Source organism: Zophobas morio, unplaced genomic scaffold (assembly GCF_036711695.1).
Source record: "Zophobas morio isolate AGI-343-1 ecotype UQ-CSIRO unplaced genomic scaffold, CSIRO_AGI_Zmor_V1 ptg000028l, whole genome shotgun sequence".
Classification (NCBI taxonomy): Eukaryota; Metazoa; Arthropoda; class Insecta; order Coleoptera; family Tenebrionidae; genus Zophobas; species Zophobas morio.
In genome coordinates this window covers 162,557-184,861 of record NW_026972133.1, presented here as the reverse complement: position 1 = coordinate 184,861, position 22,305 = coordinate 162,557, and the positions used below count along the sequence as shown (strand labels likewise).

At 38.6% G+C, this 22,305-nt stretch overlaps 1 protein-coding gene across 10 annotated transcripts in view; it reads right to left on the bottom strand.

Annotated features, from left to right (window-relative positions):
• Positions 1-22,305, bottom strand: part of Sif (still life) — a 253,253-nt gene that overhangs the window by 210,312 nt on the left and 20,636 nt on the right. For 2 of the 10 annotated variants that reach the window (XM_064066373.1, XM_064066370.1), the window contains 12 exons: positions 11,110-11,354; positions 10,558-10,742; positions 9,892-10,010; positions 8,776-8,989; positions 8,565-8,729; positions 7,840-8,515; positions 7,530-7,752; positions 7,326-7,482; positions 7,221-7,277; positions 6,990-7,173; positions 6,721-6,942; positions 5,181-5,313 (listed from right to left, as the gene is read on the bottom strand). In XM_064066373.1, the coding sequence (XP_063922443.1) occupies positions 5,181-5,313; positions 6,721-6,942; positions 6,990-7,173; positions 7,221-7,277; positions 7,326-7,482; positions 7,530-7,752; positions 7,840-8,515; positions 8,565-8,729; positions 8,776-8,989; positions 9,892-10,010; positions 10,558-10,742; positions 11,110-11,216 (2,442 nt within the window). In that variant the 5' untranslated portion in view covers positions 11,217-11,354. Of the gene's footprint in view, positions 1-4,092; positions 4,313-5,180; positions 5,314-6,720; positions 6,943-6,989; positions 7,174-7,220; positions 7,278-7,325; positions 7,483-7,529; positions 7,753-7,839; positions 8,516-8,564; positions 8,730-8,775; positions 8,990-9,891; positions 10,011-10,500; positions 10,743-11,109; positions 11,355-20,994; positions 21,028-22,305 lie in introns of those variants that run through there. The other 8 variants (XM_064066374.1, XM_064066375.1, XM_064066372.1 and 5 more) reach the window with 7 other exon arrangements.

Here is a 22,305-nt window from a genome sequence, read left to right as displayed (position 1 = left end):
CCCACCCGCCCTTAATTTCTCAGAGGATATGTGATTTGCCAAAGTAAGACTTATCTTAGCAAGTAGTAACCTCTGAGAAAATAAAGGGCGGGTGGGTGGAGCTAGTACTTGCTAACATATGTCTTATTTTAGCAATAGACAAATCCCTTGAGAAAATAGGGGGTGGGTGGGCGGGGCTAGGATTTGGTAAGTTAAGACTGATTTTGGCAGATGACATACCCTTTAAGAAACTAAAGGGTGGGTGGGCGGGGCTACTACTTAGCAAGATAAGACTTATTTCGGCAAATCACATATACTCTGGGAAAATAGGGGGCGGGTGGGCGGGCCTAGTAATTGTTACGATAAAACTGATTTTGCCCCTTTTATCTTGTACAAACTTGTGAAGTTTAAAGGTGTTAAATTGCAAATTTCCATAGCAGCGAGTTAAATTGCTAAATCTACCCGAAAAGTGCAAAATGTGATGAGTTTTTACTTGTGGTTTATCATCGCATTCATATCTTTTAGATTGGTTTATACAGGTGGCTCAAAAAAATGCCTGAATGTGTCAATTTATTTTATTGTTAAATTAGGACGGCTCACTCCATTTTCCCAGAAAATTTTGGGAGTACAATACTGTTACTTTTGGTATTGCAGTGCACCAATACAAGTTGATATACGTGTCCTTGCAAAAATGTTGATCATAAAATTTTTTAGAGTAAAAACCCAACTCAAAAATGCTGAACGTGTTATTTTATTCATAGGTGTATTAAGAAAATTTAAATGTTATTCAATGTGGAAGTTTCATAAATATATTCGTAGTCGAAATATTGTTTCATAAAACGCGAAAACTTTATGAGTGGTGAGGCTGGTGAGCTGTGAGTAGGTTGCAACCCTCGGCTCCGCCTCGGGCCGATATTGTAACTTTTGGCTTTACCTCGCATTTGTCTTCAATTTATGCCAGAAATCTAATGTACAAAACTTTGTGTTTAAAAAACAAATAGTTTCATCTAAAAACAAACTTTTTCAAAAGTTCTTTTAAAAGGAATCAAAACAACTAAATTCTATTATTTCACCTGAAATAATTAATTCGAGTGTGTACTTAAAGCAGAGATAAATATTAAAGTCTAGAATTTATGAGTTTAGTTTTGTTCTTTCGCGAGCGCATCAATTTTACTTAAGTTGCTTTGGATCTTGGCCTTTTTTTCTATATCTGTGGAGCTGCTCAGACGTAGATGAATCTGTTATTTGAACAATCGAAACTTCAATTAAAATATGTTATGGTTAAGTTTTGAGTTCCTTAAAATTTTTTGAATTAAATAATCAAAAAATATATTAAACACTTTAAAACAAGAGTTGAAACTTTGGCAGAGTTCTGCAGACTACATTTACAGGACCACGACCTAAAGGTCAATTTTCGAAATAGATATTTTTATTGAAAATTAGTTATTGTTCGGCGCCTCCACCATTTTTAAACCAAACTAAATTTGATCAAATGGCTCGAAAAACTTCATTAGTGGTGAAACTCGTGAGCTGCGGGTATTTATTAACCCTCGGCTACGCCTCGGGACCATTTGTAACTTTCGGCTTTGCCTTTAATTTACGCCAGAGACTTAATGTACAAGACTATGTGTTTAAAAACAAATGGTTTCATCCAAAAAACAAACTTTTATTGTCTCTAAAGTTTTTTTTACGGCTATTAAGTTAACTAATTTCTATTATTTCACTTGAAATAATTAATTCAAGTGTAGTTAAAAAAGACATAAATATTAAAGTCCAGAAGTTATGTGTTTAGTTTTGTTCTTTCGCCAGCCCATCAATTTTATTTAATTTGCTAAATAGCGGACGTTTTTTTCTATTTCTCTGTGGAGTTCCTTATCCTGTAGAAAAATATGTCGTTCGAACGAACGAAATTTCAAATAATTAACTTGAAACCAAAGGGTCATTTTTTATGCAACATGAATATTATTATTTTATATGAAATTTTGTCAATAGTTAATATTGTTATTTAAAATGTTTAATGTATTATTTTATTCATCAAGAAATTTAACGAAATGCGTCGTTTCTGCCCAAAACATGTCATTCACTGTGGGAGTTTTTTAAATATGCTCGAAATAAGTTTTTTAATTACTTATTATCCTGGCGCCTCCACCAGTTTTGCCAAGAAATTTAAAGTACGTCAAGTCTGTCAAACATAAACTGGATTTTATTTATAACTCGTTTTTAGATATCGAACGGAAATTTAATATTCTCATTCCAGCAAAAAAAAGTTTCTCAGACGAAAATTTCAATCCACCAAAAAGCGACTGTCGGTGCCAAAATTAGGTAAAGTTTTCTTAATTATATCGGCACTATTTTAACTTTTGCAATTAAATCATTTCTAAAGTCTCAATTAAAATGTGTATAGTATACAGAGTGTATTAAAATGGAACGAAAGCTTCTAAGTGCAGCTATTTATAAGTAAGAAATTTCTCATTAACTATACGTTTCAACTACCATCAGCAAGCGGAGTCACTGCTTGTTAATTTTGTTTCGACTTGTTTGCACTAAATAAGTATGTCATCAGGAATCGCTTTGTGTTCTTCACGTTCTATTTCATGCCAGACTGGAATCTTAATCTAATTTGGAGCGAATAGTTTGGTAGTATGTTGAAATCGTCGACAACGGTAGCGTTTCATTTATCTATAACACTGGTCAACAGCTAAGCTCTAACTTTTATTATAGCAGCCAATTATTATTTAATTAACAATTTTAAATGATATTATAAACGGCTAAACCCAAACTTAGCTCTCATTTAAAAGTAATCTTCAATATTATCCTTTGAAAAATACAAAAATCGTACTATTAAGTAATAGGAAACTTTCTATAAGGTGAATTTTTTTGTGATCAAATTGCTACAAACTTCTTGGGAAACAATAAGAAAACTACGTTTAGTAAGTAGAAAACATGTTATCATCATATAAAAAATTTGAAATTAACATATTCTTAAAAGTGCATTTTATGTATTCCCATCTTGATTTTTTCCCCAAAAATTATGACGACGTGAGTGACGGACGTAGAGAACGCTTCCATCTGGGCATTTTGTGGATACAAAAACGTTACCAAGATCGATGGAACACCTAAATGGTCGCAGAATACTGCGGGACCATCAAGCGAGAGATCTCCAATGAAATCTATAGGAGGCAACCGAAAAAACGTCGGTCTTAGCTGTTTCTTTTGTTTTTTTTCGTTTTTTAAACTGCAATCGTTGTTTTTTTCTTAATTATGGTTGTTCTTTTGTTAATACATCACTTTTCGCCGTTAAAGATACAAAAATTAAATTGTTTTACCTGCTTTTTTGTTTTTAACATCAAATATGCATTTTTATTTTTAATTGAGCTAAGTTGTAAGGTTTATGCCCTTTATTACAAACACAGAGACAAATTAAACGAAAACATTACAATTATGTCAAAGTTAGAGAGAAAAAATTGAATTTTGTTGACCAGTGTAATTTGGCCTTTCTAACTCCTGCGCGCCTGTTTGAAACAACTTTATCAAAAGGGTTAATTTTCCTGCAGCCAGTTTATCTTAAGACGTCGTTGTGAGTGATTAATTACGTTTTGCTTCAATACTAACGATTTTGACAAATTACCTAGGTTTTTTGACTTCTTAAACGTCGCGTGTTAATCGTCTATTGATGACAAAATTGAAACTAAATTAAATTTTGATCTCTCCGGTGAACTAACCGTCCATGACTTTACTCTGAAACCCAGCAGGAAATTTTCATTTTCCTTTGAAACTTCCAGAAGAGAAGCCCGCTTTTGATTAACTAACTTCTCCGCGATGAATAGCCCTTTATACCTAATAAACAAAGTGCGGCCATTCTATAAATTCTGAAGCGGAAGAAATCCGAAAAATGCGTGCCCTCCGGCGTACCTCAACCTGACCTTCAACCAAGCGCGACCTACAAACGCATCCCTCCCCGCTCCAAGAATCCAATTACATCTCTGGAAAAATCGCGCATTCCCCGCCGCAGGAATCCTACTAAAATAACTCCAGCAGCCCCGACTCCCATCTCCCATCCCCGCCGCCACATGTCGCCCATGTGCACTATTCTACCCAAACCGGAATACGTACCAATTTGATAACATAGTCAACGCGCCTGCGCACCATGCTCTCGACAACCAGCGAAACAACGGGGCGCAATGGTCATTTCCCAAAAAGCCTTCACTCTACTCCTCCGGGTGGCCTCCGGTGGCCTCGGGGCCGCGCCGCCCCCGCCGGACGAAACCCCGCCAGAAACACGTGAATTTTTCGCACATATTTCGGCACAGCTTATCGGCTACTGCAAGATGACATTCGCGGATCGCGCCAGTGCGCACGCTCCGGTGATACCCGGAAACGCAAGGCCGGCCCGGAGCGGAGGGCTGAATTCCTCCGGTATGGCGGAATCAATCTGAGGTGAACACGGACCCATGAGTGAGTCAAGGGCGCCGTGGGCCAAGTTTTTCTCGACTTTCCGGCTTCCGGCCGCCCACGCGGAGATCGATGGACGCGCTGCGGCGGCCTTGGAAATAATTAGTGGGGGCGGGGGCGGCGCGAACTACAAAAAGCCAGCTGGCGGCGAACAGCTGACAAACGGGCCTTGGAAACGCGGAATTGGCGCAGTCGGTGGGATGAAATAAGGTTTTATGGCGGATGTGGGCTATCTAAACGGTTTTTGATGCCAAATGTGCGGCCGTAAATCGCAAGACGGTTGAACCTGTTTGGACACGTTAAATTCAGTTTGTAGTGGGCGTATTGTCATGAATCCTGCGACGCAGCCAAGGCTGCAAGTGTGCACACGTGCAGTACAGGAAATTAAAATCCTGCTGAGCCTCCTCGAACGAAATAACTGAAAGCAATAAAAGCGAACCCGAGTTGTTTGTTTCATTCACTTGTTTTTATGTTCGTAGTCGCTTGTATTACCCGATACGCACGAAACAAATGTAATTTAAAAATAACCGTTGTAACTGGAGTTACGCGTTAAACTTTAAAGCTTCGAACCCCAATCTGGTGATTTTAAGTGAATTAGCCCCGAGCTATCGATTCAATTCGATCTCATTCAAATTCCGTTCGTGCGGAGATCAGGTCGTGTAAAATGACACAATGTAGGATTTGATCCGAGGACGTGCCACCATTTCGCGTTTCCCGCATCGACAAGCTCGAAATTCCAAAGGACTTACCTCTGACGACGTCAGATAGCACAACCTCGAATCGGCGCTCTCGATAGATGCCTGCTGGACTATTCCATATCTGGAAGACTCTCTATCACTCATGTAATCCGATCGCAAACTGTCCTGGCGGTCGAACATGCCCCTGCAAGGAATATTAACGATTCTAGAAATGCTCCATCAATCATAGGTTTTGTGTGATTTTTTCGCCGAGATAGAAATTTTAACGAAACAACGGGTCGAGTTGCTGATGGCGCTAATAACGACCAAGGATATCTGTTACGTGCCTTTAGTAATAATGTTCGCTTTGAAAAAAAGGAATTGCCCATCAGGGATTGAACCCGGAGCCATTACGAAGACGCTCAGTATGTTAGTTAATGGGGTTTTGGAGCGGCGATCGATACAGCAGTTGTCAGACAATCTATTACACTCTGGTGTGCAGTTGGTTGCATACAACGCGAGGGAGATTTGTCGGGAGATCATTTCGCACAATCAGGCCGAGTTATGAGGTCCCAGTGGGGCGCACTTATCGCCTGCTCTGTCATAGCAAATGCAAACAAAACTTCGACTTAACCGTGTTCCCAGTAGTGCAGATCGAGTTAATCACGGGACTTTTACTTTTTATTTGTCCACGCGAGAGTCTCGTTTCGGGTCACTTTCTTCCCCCTAGAGAGAATTCCGTGTCTAAACTTTAAAACACAAGTTCGAACTAAATGGACCAATTTGTGCAGGGCGTGGCGCTATTTAGGTCACTCGACCCCCATCCCATTATCGTCCAACAAAGCCTCTTCTTCGAGCCGGCGAGTAAATTTCCCCCGAAATCTCTCTCTGCGATTTCCGCAAGAAACCCCAGCGTCTCTTTAAATCTGTTAATACCCCGTCTCTCCACTCCGATATCGTTAAAATCATGTCTCGTCGTTCGAAAACAGAATAAATCCCGAAGAATAGTAGTGTCGTAAAGTCTTGTTAAGACGATTTATCGGAACGAATCCGGAAACCCGGCCAGACGCAGGAAGCGAGACCACCTCCCAAGCAAACACCGGAAAATGCGGTTATGCCACGCCACCCCAATTGTCGGAAGTTAATTTAAGCATATTTACGAAATTGGGCGCGCCACCAAGCAACCCTCGTCTGTTTATCTTGTGTGATTGTTGCTGTCATCCCCTCAACCGGAGACGTTCACACAATCACGAATTAATTGCCACATTGTACAAGTTATATCGAACAAACACCGAAAGCCTCTTCGCGCAACCCCTAAATACATCAACCCGAATTTAAAATTCTTATCATGGACGCGGAAGACAAGCAGTCAATTATCCGAAACGGCGAGTGCTTGTTTTTCGTTCGCGAAACAACCGCCGGAATTTCGAGGAGGAGAAGCCGGAAATTTATGACGGCTGCGGCCCGATAAATTACCCCGTGAGGGTGTTACTTTTCAAACTCTACGCTTAATAGGAGCCCAAATCTCGAATAAACAATACCGTAAATTTCACCGGGGACTGTTTTCGAATCGGGACGCCACATGATCGAATTTTTCGTCGTCCCTACTCACCTTTGTTCGAAGCTGTCCGCCCGATTGCTCTTGTAGCCGCTATCGTTAAGGCTACTATCCTGCCTGAGCGAGGGCAGCGAGTCCCACGGCGACCTCTTGTGACCTTGCGGCAGCGTCTGCCCCGAGCCGAAGTTCGAGCTTCCGGATCTCCAGCCGTCGGAGTGCCGGAACCACTGGGCCCGGCTGGACTCCCCGATGCACGAGGCGCACCTCGAGCTAAAACTACAAGCCAATCAGCGTGATTGATGGCGCGGTGGTGCGAAACCCACCTCGAGTTGTGGTCGCTCAAGTACCCCCGGTCGCGCTCTCTGTCTTTCTCTCGTTCCCGCAGCAGTTCGTTTCTGTCGCTGTAGTAGCCGTCGCGTTCTCGGTCTCGTTCTCGGGCCGCCGTCCCCAAACGGTGCGACAAAGGAAGCGTCGAGGATTTATTCATGGAAGCGCTAGATGACGGTCCTGAAACTCGCAATTAGTCTGGGGTGACAAGGGACTGCGATACGCACGTTTTCGGGAAGGGTAAGGGCTGCGTTGCGTTGAGCCGGGGAGGCTTTCGGCGAATTCTGCAAACATAGGGGTATTAGCGAAGGTAGCGGAAGTTATCGTCGTACCTAAGTTCTCCATGCTCTGGGTTAAGAGAGCTTCGAAGGTGTGAAGGCTGTAGCTTTCGGCGTCCATGCCTTTGGCGAGGGTGTTGCGCAGGTGCATTTCGTACTCGAGGAGGAGGCGGCTGGTGGGAGACCCGGGCGTCGGGGTGTTGTTGGCGTTCTACGATAAGATAGATTTAGACGGGTTCGTGCTTTGCGAAATAGTACCTGGTGGTGGATGTGCCTCGACGGTCTCCCGTAGTGGTGGCCCCCTTGCTCCGGGTCCGAGTTGCCGTTGCTCGAGCTGGGAGTGGTGGCGTAACACTGATTATCGAACAGAACGTTGTCGGAAGGCGGCGACAGGTCACCACAGGCGCCTCGCTCGAGCTCCAGGTACAACCCCCGACCGGGATACCCGCGCCCGATTTCGTGCGACGACCTATAATTGAAGCTGGTTGTACCTCGCTGTTAGTAGTTTCATTGACAAGCTCGTGCGGTTTTTTGTACCCGTACACCACACCGACATGCCTCTACCCACCTAGATCCCGAGAATCTCGAATTCTGCGCCATCGCTGACCGTGGATGCGGGTGTCCCGATTCCGGCTCCGAGTGCCGCCCGTTGTTGTTCGGGTGCCTGTGGTGGTGATTATTGTAGTAGTTGTACCTCCGCCTGCCCATCTCGGGCGACGTGACCGGGCTCTCCGCGCTCGGCATCGGCTTGAGCATCCTCTTCAGCGTGTTGCTATCCAAACTCATACTATTCTCCCTATTCATGTCCTCCGTGCTCTTCGACTTGTTCCGCCTGCTGCTGATGTTGTTGTTGAGGAGGTTGTGGTGGTGTGCGTTCCGCATGTCCATCTCGCGCATGTCCATGTCCGAGTAGTCTACCGACTTGGTGTTGGTGAGCACGTGGTGCGCGTTCTCGCGCAGCGGCGGCCGCGTGGACGTCGACGACGTCTTCGTGTTCATCTGGAGGGTCCCCCCGGCTTGGGTCCCCTCCGTCTTCGTCGACTCCGTGGTCTGCGTCTGCGATTGGGTTTCAGTCTGAACGACCTGTGAACCGACGTTGTTCTGGGTACCCACAGACGCCGTCACGGTCTTTGGTCCGGTAGCCGTGTTGGATGTCATCGTGCTGGTCTCCTGCGACTGCTGCTGCACCCCGCGGTCGCGCATCTGGCGCGTCTGGCTCCCCTCTCTTTGTGTCCCTTTAGTACCTGGAACGCAAAGAGTGACGCTTGGGTTTGGCACAGCGGACAAGCGCACCTATAGCAAGCATAGTTTTATCACAAACGTCACCTTGTGTAGAACCGGTTTGTGTAGCACCAACGTTATCATATAGACTAGTGGAAGAAGTGGCAGCGGTGACTTTGTCGGTTCTTCCGTCCGTGTCGGTGGCGCGCGTTTGCGCCCGAGGCAAAGTCGACGATCCTACAACAACTGAGTAAGTATCGGGACACAAAATCGGGCTAGTTACCTCTATAGCGTGGGTCCTGTGCCCTCAGTCTTGCGTATTGCTCTGCTGTCATGCACGTGCACTGCGGCTCCCGAGCCCGGCTCGGCGACGCGGGCGTGCTCAAAGGCTTTCGTTTCGTCTTGAACTTCTGCTTGTTCGGCGGTTCCAGCTTGAGCGAGTAGGAAGACGACGCCTTCCGCGAGAACTTAAACGAGGGCGACTGCAACAAATCACACTGCGTTTAATAAGCATTATAAGACATACTACTGGGGTGATTATGGTGGTGAGAGCGCGAACTTGGCGCCGGACTGATCCGGCGCCAAATTCAAAAATCGAGTGCATGGAGGTGCGAATGAACATGCAACATGTAACATCTTTGTCGGCGATCGCGGACAGATTTGATGACGAGGGTACGAATATTGCAAATTCATGCAGATTTGTGATTTGATTTATTCATTGGGGTCAGGCCGTTGCTTTGGAGGCTTATCGGTGCAGGTTTTAATGGGCAGGCATCTGAATCGGGGGTGAACGGGATCAAACCTTCTCAAATTGTATCTGTCTGAACTGTGTTTTAGGGGTGTGCACTGGTAAATTAATCTTGTGATAGAGAGATTATTTAGGCAATTTTGACTGGCACCACTTACCATGGACTGAAATTACGAAAATTAATTGGTTATCATGTAAGAAAAAGAATTAGGCGGATGATTGGTGTAGTGCAGCGAGGTACCACAAGGACCGGGTTGTCGATCCTTGTGGGCCTCAACCCTGCACTCGTTAACTCCATTCACGCTTTATTTATACACATAGTATAAAAATAGTTCCTTTAAAAATAAAGCCCCATTCAACTCCTGCATAATTGAACACGGAATTATTAATGTATGCATTGCGTGTTGCTAGCACTCAGCGGCCGTCCATTTAACGAGTTTATCATAATTTCCGCGTCCAATTTCCATTGACACCCGACACAATCGGTCGGCATACAAAAAGTCCTGGCCCACAATAAATTCCATTCATTCCCAGGTGGGCGTTGTCTGTAGTACAGCGTGGGCGAATTTTATACCGAACGAATGAACAACACCGCAATGCAACAGGCGTGGGCATGGTCGTTTTAACCTTCGTGACAGATTTGATACTTACACAACATTCTCTGAACTGTTTTGCATCGATGGGCGAGGTGAAATTCAAGCCCCACGTGTCGTTGGTCATGGGATCTTTCCAGTAGACGAAGCACTCGGAGGCCTGGCCTATCCGCGTCCCTGCAAACAGACTAAATCAGACCAGAAACAACCACCTGGAATTAAAAAGGCTTCAAGGAAAGGATCAACCAAATCTGAGTCTTGGGGCCAAACTTCAACTTCATTCATGTTAGCCCTAGAGGACTTAAGTAACGAGTTTGGTCCCAAGTGGATGTCCCGGTTTGGAACGACCCAGGAACCTTTCAAACGTTGGTTCCTGGAGGATTTAAGGACCTTTTGCTTGCACAAAGAGGGATCAGAAACAACTAGGTGGATTTAAAAAGTCTTCAGGTAGAAGGATCAAGCCAAATTGAGTCCTTTGGGCCAAACTTCAACTTCTTTAGCCGTGCAGCTACCAAGTTGGTTATTAGTCCTGCAGGACTTAAGAAACGAGTTTGGCCCCAAGTGGATGTCCCTATTTAGAAAAGTCCGCAGAAAGCGAGGACATCAAGAGCCCGGAATCTTTCAAGTCCTAGTACTAGATTGTCCTCGCTCCTGAGGATTTAAGGACCTTTTGTTTGGGTCTTGCTTGGATCGGGTGCGACGGGTTTGCATTGGTGATCCCTACCGGGCTGGACCAGCCGCACATCCAGGATTTTGTCGACCTGCGAGTTGTAGGCCGTTATGTGAAAGACGCATTCCGGCGAATCCTGAATGCAGGTGATGTTAACAGGCACGAGATCCTCACTAACTTGCTGCCATTTTACTGTACCAGCGCCACTCGCAGAGACATGGAACACTTCCGCCCACAGCCTGTCCAAAAACGGGATTAATCAGTAGGGTCGTTCGAACGATGAATGGGAGCGAGCGGCTATAAATTACCGCGGATAAGGTGTGTCTGTATTGATTGTTGCGGAAAATACAAGAAGGTGCTGATAAACGAGAACGATATAATTGGGGTAAAGTATCGGGGATGTTCGTGTTTTGTGATCTCGTTCGTTTAGTCTTGACGGAGTAATTTTGTTCTCGGATTGGGGGCTTGTTTGCGATAATTGGTGGCATTTGTTAAAATTTGTAAGAAACTAAATAAAAACTGGGTAAATTTAGCACGCTAGCCGGAAGCGTTTAGTTCTTATCCGATGATGAAATCTTTGTGTGTGTTTATTTCTGCGTCGATTACCTGAGTAGATGACCGTCGCGACGCCTTGACGTCTGCCACGGCGAGTCCTCATATCGGTACGCCTTCCTGATGAGCGGTGCGCACGAACAGCTGAGTTTGTTGCCCATCGCCGCCGCTGGGCACTGGCACTGTCCCCGCTGTCACCACATTTCGGTATTGAACTCGGGCCCCCTGGAGCCCCACTGACCACGAACGCCACGGTTCAAAGACTGGGACCGCTGGTGTGCGGGTTTGTTGTGTTTATGCTGCAAACAGACAGACAATTCGAGTTTATTTCGATTTCGACACCGAGGGACGGCGGAGTGAGATGGGTTGGAGATGGAGTGAAACGCGGAGAAATAAGTTAGGGAGAGTGAAGGTGATGTGGGATAGGTAACAATTTGATGCATGGGTTGGTGAGATTTGTATTAATTACATACATACGTCGACGGTGAGGTACTTAAACAGAATCTTGACATTTTCCGAATTAGCCGAATAGTCGTCAGACTAAGTAGCTAGAGTTCCTATATATATTTTTTAATAAGAATTGGGCAAAATAAGATAAAGCTCTCTAAAGGTGTTGTTTTCTTGCGAACTTCACTATAGTTTTAAAGTGGATATAAAATTTTAAAACAATCGGTTCAGTAGTTTTCAACCGGCTCCAGGCAGACAGCCTAAACGGCAAATAAGCTTGGAATAGACGGAAGAAATAAGTTACATAAGAATATTTTATTTGTAAAATTCTGGTGCGACGTTGTCAACTTATTCCACTTTTCTTGAAATTTTTTACCAAAAAAAATTGCACTAGGATTATTTTTGCCATCTTGCAAATATTTTATGACCAGATAACTAATGGTATGTGCTTTATTGGAGCCATAATATACAGTGCTTGAAAATTCTAAGATCTGATTTTGTGAAATTTATTTTTTTATGATAATCCCTACAGATTAAAAAAATATAGGTAATACCAGTCATAATGTAAGGAAAAAAGGTCAACGAGGGGATTGAATACGCAACGGAATCGAACCGGCGTTATTGTTATTACTATAAAAAAAGGTACGCATATTAAAAGTAAAAAATCAAGGTGGATTCATAAGCCACAAGTACAGGAGTATATTATTTTCTATGAATTCTTTGATCTTTCTTCAAAATTTCAAGAATTTTTCGAAAACCCTTGTTCGGTACCATTAACACTTTATGTTTCTCGAATCAACTCGTCGATATTTATACTTCAGTATTAACACTTTATTTTTTTGGAATCAGCTCATTGAGATCTATATCACAGATTTTTTTGAGGACATTTAGGCCGTTTTCATGATTTCCAGACATTAAAAAAAAGATATTTTCAAATCGAATTTTTCTAAAATCTTGGTCCGGTACCATTGACACTTTATTTTTTCGTATCAGCTTATCGAGATCGATATCCCAGAATTTTTTGAGGATTTTTAGGCAACTTTCAAGATTTCCAGATAAAAAAAAATTCAAATCGATTTTTTGAAAATACTTGTCCGGTAGAAATGACACCCTATTTTTTCTAATCAACTCGTCAAGATTTATACTCCAGAATTTTTTTGAGGATTTTTAAATATTAAAAAAAAGGTTTCATATCGAATGTTTCGAAAATCTTGATCCGGACCATGACACTCTATCCTTTCGAATCAGCTAGGCGAGATCGATACGCCAGAATTTTTTGAGGATTTGTAGATCGTTTTCACGATTTCTATATACATATTAAAAAAAACATTTTCAAATCGAATTTTTCGAAAATCTTGATCCGGTACCATTGATATTCTATTTTTTGGAATCAGCTTGTCTAGATCTATGCCCTAGAATTTTTTGGGGACTTTTAAACCATTTTCACGATTTCTATATATACTGCCAGACAAAAAATCCCGGACACTTGAATATTTGTAACTTTACGCTAATGTTTAATGTTATAACTTTTTTTTACTTTTTCCTGTTTCCACTGTTTTAGAATAAAGTTATGTGTTCTGTTAATGAACACATTAATGTTTTACGTTTTAAATATTTTTACAAAAGTTTTTCGAATCGAATGTTTCTAAAATTTTAGTCCGGCACCATTGACACATTATTTCTTCAAATCAGCTCGTCTAGATTAAATTCCAGAATTTTTTGAGGATTTTTAGGTAGTTTTAACGATAATATCTAAAATATTAAAAAAAAAAGTTTTTAAATCGATTTTTGCGAAAATCTTGCTCCGGTACCATGATACTTTATTCTTTCGAATCAGCTAGTCGAGATCGATATCCCAACACTTTTTGAGGATTTGTTAACCGTTTTCATGATTTTTAAATATTAAAAAAAAAGTTTCCAAATTGAATTTTTCGAAAACTTGGTCTTGTACCACTGAGACTTTATTTTTTCGAATCAGCTTGTCGATATCGATGTTGAAGAATTTTTTGGAGATTTTTAGGCGACTTTCACGATTTCTAGATAAAAGAAATTCAAATCATTTTTTTCGAAAATTCTGGTCCGGTAGAGACGATATTTTATTTTTATCAAATCAGCTCTCCAAGATTTATGTTCCAGAATTTTTTGAGAATTTTTAGGCAGTCTTCACGATTCTTAGATTCGGATATAAAGAAAAGTTTTTAAATCGAATTTTTCAAAAATCTGGGTCCGGTACTATGACAGTTTATTCTTTCGAATCAGCTAGCCGGGAACGATATCTCAGAATTTTTCAGGATTATTAGACAGTTTTCAGGATTTCCGTGTATTAAAAAAAAATTCAAATCGAATTTTTCAAAATCTTGGTCCGGTAGAAATGACAATTTATCCTTTCAAATTAGCTAGTCGAGATCGGCATCCTAGAATTTTTTTGGGGTTTTTACACCTTTATTAAAAAAAAAAAAATTCAAATCGAATTTTCCGAAAATCTTGGTTCGGATAAGTTTGTCGAGATCGACATCCCAGAGTTTTTTGTGTATTTGTAGTCAACTTTCAAAATTCCTAGATTAAAAAAAAATCAAATCGATATTTTCGAAAATCCCTATCCGGAAGCAATGACACTTTCTTTTTTGGAATCAGCTCGTCAAGATTTATATTCCAGAATTTTCTGGGGATTTTTAGTGAGTTTTCATAATTTTTCAATATAAAAAAAGTTTTCAAATCCAATTTTTCGAAAATCTTGGTCCGATAACATGACCCTGTATTTCTTCGAATCAGCTGGTCGAGATTGATATCCCAGAATTTTTTGAGATTTTTTAGACCGTTTTCACGATTTCTATATTATGCATTAAAAAAATTCAAATCGAATTTGTTCGAAAATCTTGGGCCAGTACCATTGACACTTTATTTTTTCGGATCTGTTTGTGGAGATCCTAGAATTTTTTGGGGATTTTTAGGCAACTTTCAAGTCGTTTTTTTTTCGAAAATTCTGATCCGTTAGAAATGACATTTTATTTTTCTGAATTAGCTCGTCAAGATTTATATTCCGCAGTTTTTTGAGGACTTTTAGACAGTTTCCACGATTCTCAGATATTAAAGAAACAAGTTTTCAAATCGAAATTTTCGAAAACCTTTGTCCGGTACCACTGGCAATTTATTCTTTCGAGCACCTTATCGAGATCAATGTCCTAGAATTTTTCGAATATTGTTAGGCAGTTTATTTTTTCCAAATTAGCTCGTAAAGATTTATATTCCAGAATTTTTTGAGGATTTTTAGGCAGTTTTCACAATTCTCCGATACAAGTATAAAAAAAGATTTCAAATCGAATTTTTCGAAAATCTGGGTCCGGTACTATGACACTTTATTCTTTCGAATCAGCTAACCGAGATCGATATCCTAGAATTTTTTGAGGGTTTTTAGACCGTTCTCGGGATTTCTGTGTATTAAAAAAAATTCAAATCAAATTTTTCGAAAATCTTGGTCCAGTAGAAATGACACTTTGTTTTTCGAATCAGCTCCTCATGATTTATATTTTTGAGGAGTTGTAGGCAGTTTTCACGATTCTTGGATATTAATAGAAAAGTTTGCAAATCGAATTTTTCGAAAATTTTGGTCTGGTTCCATTGACACTTTATGTTTTCGGAACTGGAACCGGAATCCTGGTCCGGTATAAATGACATTTTATTTTTTCGAATTAGCTCATCAAGGTTTATATTCCGGAGTTTTTTGAGGACTTTTAGACAGTTTCCACGATTCTCAGATATTAAAAAAAACGTTTTCAAGCCGAAAATTTCGAAAACCTTGTACCACTGACGATTTATTCTTTCGAGCACCTAGTCGAGATCAATGTCCTAGAATTTTTCGAATAGCATTAGGCAGTTTTCAAGACTTCTAGTGACTAAAAAAAATTTTCAAAATCGAATTTTTCGAAAATCTTGATACAGTACTAATGATATTTTATTTTTTGAAATCAGCTTCCCGAGATCGATATCCCAGAATTTTTTGGGAATTTTTACACAACTTTAAGATTTCCAGATAACAAAAATCAAATCGATTTTTTTTTAAATCCTCGTCAGGTAGAAATTTCACACTATTTTTTCAAATCAGCTCGTCAAGATTTATATTCCACACTTTTCTGTGGATTTTTCACGATTTTTAAGTAGGTATTAAAAAAAAATTCTCAAATCGAATTTTTCGAAAATCTTGGTCCGATAATATGACACTTTTTTCTTTCGAATCAGCTAACCGAAATCGATATCCCTGAATTTTTTGAGGATTTTTTAGGCAACTTTCAAGATTTCTAGATTTAAAAAAGAATTCATAACAATTTTTTCGAACATCCTGTGGTCCGGTAGAAATGACATTTAATTTTTTCAAATCAGCTCGTCAAGATTTATATTCCAGAGTTTTTTGGGGAGTTGTAGACAGTTTTCACAGATATTAAAAAAAAGTTTTCAAATTGAAGTTTCCGAAAATCTTGGTCCAGAGCAAGATTATTTATTGTTTCGAGTCAGCTAGTCGAGATTAACGTCCTAGAATTTTTCGAATATTGTTAGGGAGTTTCAAGATTTTTAGTAACTAAATAAAAGCGTTTTCAAATAGAATTTTCCGACAATCTTGATCCAGTACTATTGATATTTAATTTTTTGGAATCAGTTTCTCGAGATCGATATCCTAGAATTTTTTGGGAATTTTTACACAACTTTAAGATTTCCTGGTAAAAAAAATTCAAATCGATTTTTTCGAAAATCCTAGTCCGGTAGAAATGTCACTTTATTTTTTTCAAATCAGCTCGTCAGGATTTATATTTCAGACTTTTCTGGGGATTTTTATGCAGTTTTCACGATTTTTTAATATTAAAAAAAAAGTTCTCAAATCGAATTTTTCGAAAATCTTGGTCCGATAATATGACTTTATTCTTTCGAATCATCTAACCGAAATCGATATCCCAGAATTTTTTGAGGATTTTTTAGGCAACTTTCAAGATTTATAGATTTCAAAAAAAAAAACGATTTTTTCGAACATTCTGGTTCAGTATAAATAACATTTAATTTTTTCAAATCAGCTCGTCAAGATTTATATTCCAGAGTTTGTTGAGGATTTTTAGACAGTTTTCAGATATTAAAAAAAGTTTTCAAATCGAAATTTCCGAAAATCTTGGTCCAGACCATGATTATTTATTTTTTCGAGTCAGCTAGTCGAGATCAGTGTCCTAGAATTTTTCGAATATTGTTAGGCAGGTGGCAAGATTTCTAGTAACTAAATATAAGCATTTTCAAATCTAATTTTCCGAAATTCTTGATCCAGTACCATACCATATTGATATTTAATTAGTTGGAATCAGCTTCTCAGGATCGATTTCCCAGAATTTTTTGGAAATTTTTACACAACTAAGATTTCCAGGTAAAAAAAATTCAAATCGATTTTTTCGAAAATCTTGGTCCGGTAGAAATGTCACTTTATTTTTTTCAAATCAGCTCGTCAGGATTTATATTTCAGACTTTTCTGGGGATTTTTATGCAGTTTTCACGATTTTTTAATATTAAAAAAAAGTTCTCAAATCGAATTTTTCGAAAATCTTGGTCCGATAATATGACTGTATTCTTTCGAATCAGCTAACCGAAATCGATATCCCATAATTTTTTGAGGATTTTTTAGGCAACTTTCAAGATTTATAGATTTAAAAAAAAAACGATTTTTTCGAACATCCTGGTTCAGTATAAATAACATTTAATTTTTTCAAATCAGCTCGTCAAGATTTATATTCCAGAGTTTGTTGAGGATTTTTAGACAGTTTTCAGATATTAAAAAAAGTTTTCAAATCGAAATTTCCGAAAATCTTGGTCCAGACAAAGATTATTTATTTTTTCGAGTCAGCTAGTCGAGATCAGTAAAAAAGTTTTCAAATCGAAATTTCCGAAAATCTTGGTCCAGACAAAGATTATTTATTTTTTCGAGTCAGCTAGTCGAGATCAGTTCCCTAGAATTTTTCGAATATTGTTAGGCAGTTTTCAAGATTTCTAGTAACTAAATAAAAGCATTTTCAAATCGAATTTTCCGAAAATCGTGATCCAGTACCATATTGATATTTAATTAGTTGGAATCAGCTTCTCAAGATCAATTTCCCAGAATTTTTTGGAAATTTTTACACAACTTTAAGATTTCCTGGTAAAAAAAATTCAAATCGATTTTTTCGAAAATCTTGGTCCGGTAGAAATGTCACTTTATTATTTCAAATCAGCTCGTCAAGATTTATATTACAGAATTTTCTGGGCATTTTTCACATTTTTAAATATCAAAAAAAAAGTTTTCAAATCGAATTTTTCGAAAATCTAGGTCCGATAACATGACACTTTATTCTTTCGAATCAGCTAACCGAAAACGATATCCCAGCATTTTTTGAGGATTTTTTAGGCAACTTTCAAGATTTCGAGATTTTAAAAAAAATCGATTTTTTCGAAAATCCTGGTCCGGTCGAAATGACATTTAATTTTTTCAAATCAGCTCGTCAAGATTTATATTCCAGAGTTTTTTGAGGATTTTTAGACAGTTTTCACAGATATTAAAAAAAAGTTTCCAAATCGAAATTTTCGAAAATCCTGGTCCAGACCAAGATTATTTACTTATTCAGCTAGTCGAGATCAATGTCCTAGAATTTTTCGAATATTGTTAGCCAGTTTTCAAAATTTCTAGTAACTAAATAAAAGCATTTTCAAATCGAATTTTTCGAAAATCTTAATCCAGTACCATTGATATTTAATTTTTTGAAATCAGCTTCTCGAAATCGATTTCCCAGAATTTTTTGGGAATTTTGACACAACTTAAAAATTTCCAGAAAAAAAAAATTAAATTGATTTTTTCGAAAATCCTGGTCCCGTAGAAATGTGACTTTATTTTTTCAAATCAGCTCGTCAAGAGTTATATTCTAGACTTTTCTGGGGATTTTTATGCAGTTTTCACGATTTTTGAATATTAAAAAAAAGTTCTCAAACCGAATTTTTCGAAAATCTTGGTCCGGTCGCATTGACAGTTTATTTTTTCGAATCATTTATCAAGATCCGTATCCCAGAAATTTTTGTCGATTTTTAAGTACCTTTCCAGATTTCTACATAAAAACAAATTCAAATCGATTTTTTCGAAAATCCTGGTCCGGTAGAAATGACACTATATTTTTGCGAATCGGCTCCTCATGATTTATATTTTAGAAATTTTTGATAATTCTTAGACAGTTTTCACGACTCTTAGATGTTAAAAAAATCGAATTTTTCGAAAATCTTGGTCCGGTACTATTGACACTTTATTTTTTCGGATCAGTTTGTCAAGATCGACATCTCAGAACTTTTTGGGAATTTTTAGGCAACTTTCAAGATTTCTAGATTAAAACAAGTACAAATCGATTTTTTCGGAAATCCTGGTCCAGTAAAAATAACATTTTTTTCGAAAAAGCTCGTCAAGATTTATATTCCAGAGATTTTTCAGGATTTTTAGACAGTTTTCACAATTTCTATAGTATGTATTAAAAAAAAAATTAATTCGAATTTTTAGAAAATCTTGGTCCGAACCATGACACTTTATTCTTTCGAATCAGAATTTTTCGAATATTCTTAGGCAGTTTTCAAGATTTCTAGTAACTAAAAAAAAAACATTTTCAAATCGAACTTTTCCAAAATCTTGATCCAGTATCAGTGATATTTTATTTTTTGGAATCAGCTTGCCGAGGTCGATATCCCAGAATTTTTTGGGAATTTTTAGGCAACTTTAAGATTTCCAGATAAAAAAAAAATCAGATCGATTTTGTCGAAAATCCTGGTGCGGTAGAAATGACACTTTTTTTTGAATCAGCTCGTCAAGATTTATATTTCAGATTTTTCTGGAGAATTTTAGTGAGTTTTCACGATTTTTAAATATAAAAAAAAAAATCAAATTTAATTTTTCGAAACTCTTGGTCCGATAACATGCCTGCATTCCTTCGAACCAGCTGGTCGAGATCCATATCCCAGAATTTTTTGAGGTTTTTTTAGACCGTTTTCCCGATTTCTATATATTAAAAAAAAAATTTGAAATCAAATTTTCCGAAAATCTTGGTCCAGTACCAGTGACACTTCATTCTTTCGAATTAGATAACCGACATCGATATCCCAGTATTTTTTTGAAGACTTTTGGATAGTTTTCACGATTTCTCTGTATTAAAAAAAAATTTTTCAAATCTAATTTTTCGAACATCTTGGTCCGGTACCATTGACACTTTATTTTTTCGAATCAGCTTGTCTAAATCCATATCCCAGAAATTTTTGGTGATTTTTAAGCACTTTTCCAGATTTCTAAATAACAAATTTAGATTGATTTTTTCAAAAATCCTGGTCTGGTAGAAATTACACTTTCATTTTTCGAATCAACTCCTCATGAGTTATATTCCAGAAATTTTTGAAGATTCTTAGACAGTTTTCACGATCCTTAGATGTTAAAAAAAAGTTTTTAAATCGAATTTTTCGAAAATCTTGGTCCGGTACCATGACAATATATTCTTTCGAATCAGCTAATCGAGATCGATATCCCAGAATTTTTTGAAGAGTTTTAGACCGTTTTCACGATTTCTATATTATGTATTAAAAAAAAATTCAAATCGAATTTTTCGAAAATCTTGTTCCCGTACCCAAGACACTTTAATTTTTCGAATCAGCTTGTCGAATATATAATTCTAACCTCAAATTCAGCATTTAATATTTTAAGTATTTCGTTGTTAAAAGAAGACCATGTGTCTTACGAAAAGAAAGCGAAAAGATAAGCCCCACCCACCCACCTCCATTTCAATTGTAATAATTTTTTTATTTGTTATAAGACAATAGGCGGAGCTTAATTAAGAAGTTTATAGTTTTCGCCAAGAAATTATCACGTAAGCATCGTGTCATTGAAAAAAAAACTGTATATATTAAGAAAAAGAACGGGAAGAGTATGCCCCACCCACCCACCCGATCTCCATTGTGATAAATTTTTTATTCGTTGTGTGATCAGAGGGCGGAGCTTAAGTGCAAAGTATATATTTCTGTACAAGAAATTATCAAGAGAAACATGTTTGTGGTATTATGGTATTGTTGAAAATATACTACTTTGCAAAAAAGTACCCAAAGAATATTCTTATTCTCTCAAAAGTAAAATTTGCAATTAAGTTCCGCCCTCTGGTCTCACAACGAATAAAAAATTTGTTACAATTGAGATCGGGTGGGTGGGTGGGGCATATTCTTCGTCATCTTTTCTAAATATATATAGTTTTCTTTCAACAACACGATATTTAAAACATGTTTCTTCATTATAATGGAGACGTATATGTAAATTGATGTAAGCCGAACTTAAATTTGGTCTGTGACCCAATTTTTGAAATGGGAATGTTAACTCAAATATAATAATAATATTAAAAACAAGTGTAACTAGATAAATGTATTTAGAATATAAAGCGAGGAATGATATGTACTGAATATGGGATAGCACTAGTCACTTACATGCAGCCCTCAACCTTCAGTTTTGGACCGCGATCCTGTTGCTAGTGTTATCCTTGTGTATCGGCACTTGGACACAGATAAACAACTATTATTATAAACATTCTGATTTTTTCTGGATAAAACACGAAAAACTCGTAAATAGAATCCAAATAATTCTTTCTAGTTCAGTAATACCACTACATTACAAAGTAAGCACCACAACATTGTTTTTATTTGTTTATTCACCATGTTTGCGCAAACAATAACAGATTACTGGTTATCCGAGGTAACAATCCAAGTACGCGATCTGTCCCTGACTTGGCAGCAACGCCGCCACCACAACACTGCCTCCTCATCTTTTTTCAACGAGTTTACGCCGATGAAAGTATCAAATTAGCTACTGAATCCACTTCAATAGATTTATGTAAGGTACTTGACATTTCAGCCGGGCCCACGCTGAAGGCTACCGAAGGTAAACTAAAAATAAAGATGAAAGTCGATTATAATTTCATGCTTACACCGATGCTGCTTTATTGTGGAAATTCGCTGTAAATCAGCGTCGGAGGCGCGTCCGTCCTGCGCGTAAATAAGTTTATGTGCTTACGTTCCCGGAACGATCGTCGTAATTACCGCCGAATGTATATTTAGTACACATCTAGGCGATTCGCGTGGACCAGTCGTGAAGAAATCAATACGGCATGCGGCATCTCCGCGACCCCCGAAAAAACATTCCGATAAGATAAATCACAAATCCACAAACAAGCCGAATTCTTCCGCAATCAGGACCGGGAACACGATTTCGGAATGATAATGACGCAATTACATATGCAGATTTTATCTGGGCGCCCACTTTAATGGGACGTGTTTTCGCGAAACAGGACCGTTTACGATCTGATAGTTTTTTCCGTGCTAGGAAATCCGGGATTAGCATAAACGAATCACGAAGGAAACAGCTTTGAGGCGAGCGGCGGCGGCGTGCGTGGCTTGAGTGCATAAATTTTGCCCCACGTTTGGAAACTCAATCAGTCGGGGCTGCATGTGGCGAACGGAGTTGCTTTAAATAATTATAGAGCTGTTGGGTGACGAGGTTACAACACACGATTAGCGGAAAATTGCGATAAATGTAACGCGAGAATTAACGAATTTAAATAAATTTAAATATTTTAGGGAGAATTTTAAGTCCGGTCATTTAATAATTCAAAACCGACTATTTTGTTATTTTTTACCGAGAAGAACAAATCTGAAAACTTTAGGTGGCTTTCACCCCTTAATTTGATGAATATTCCGAGAGCTAAGTCACCTGACAAGAGCGAGCTTGAACTGACCAATCAG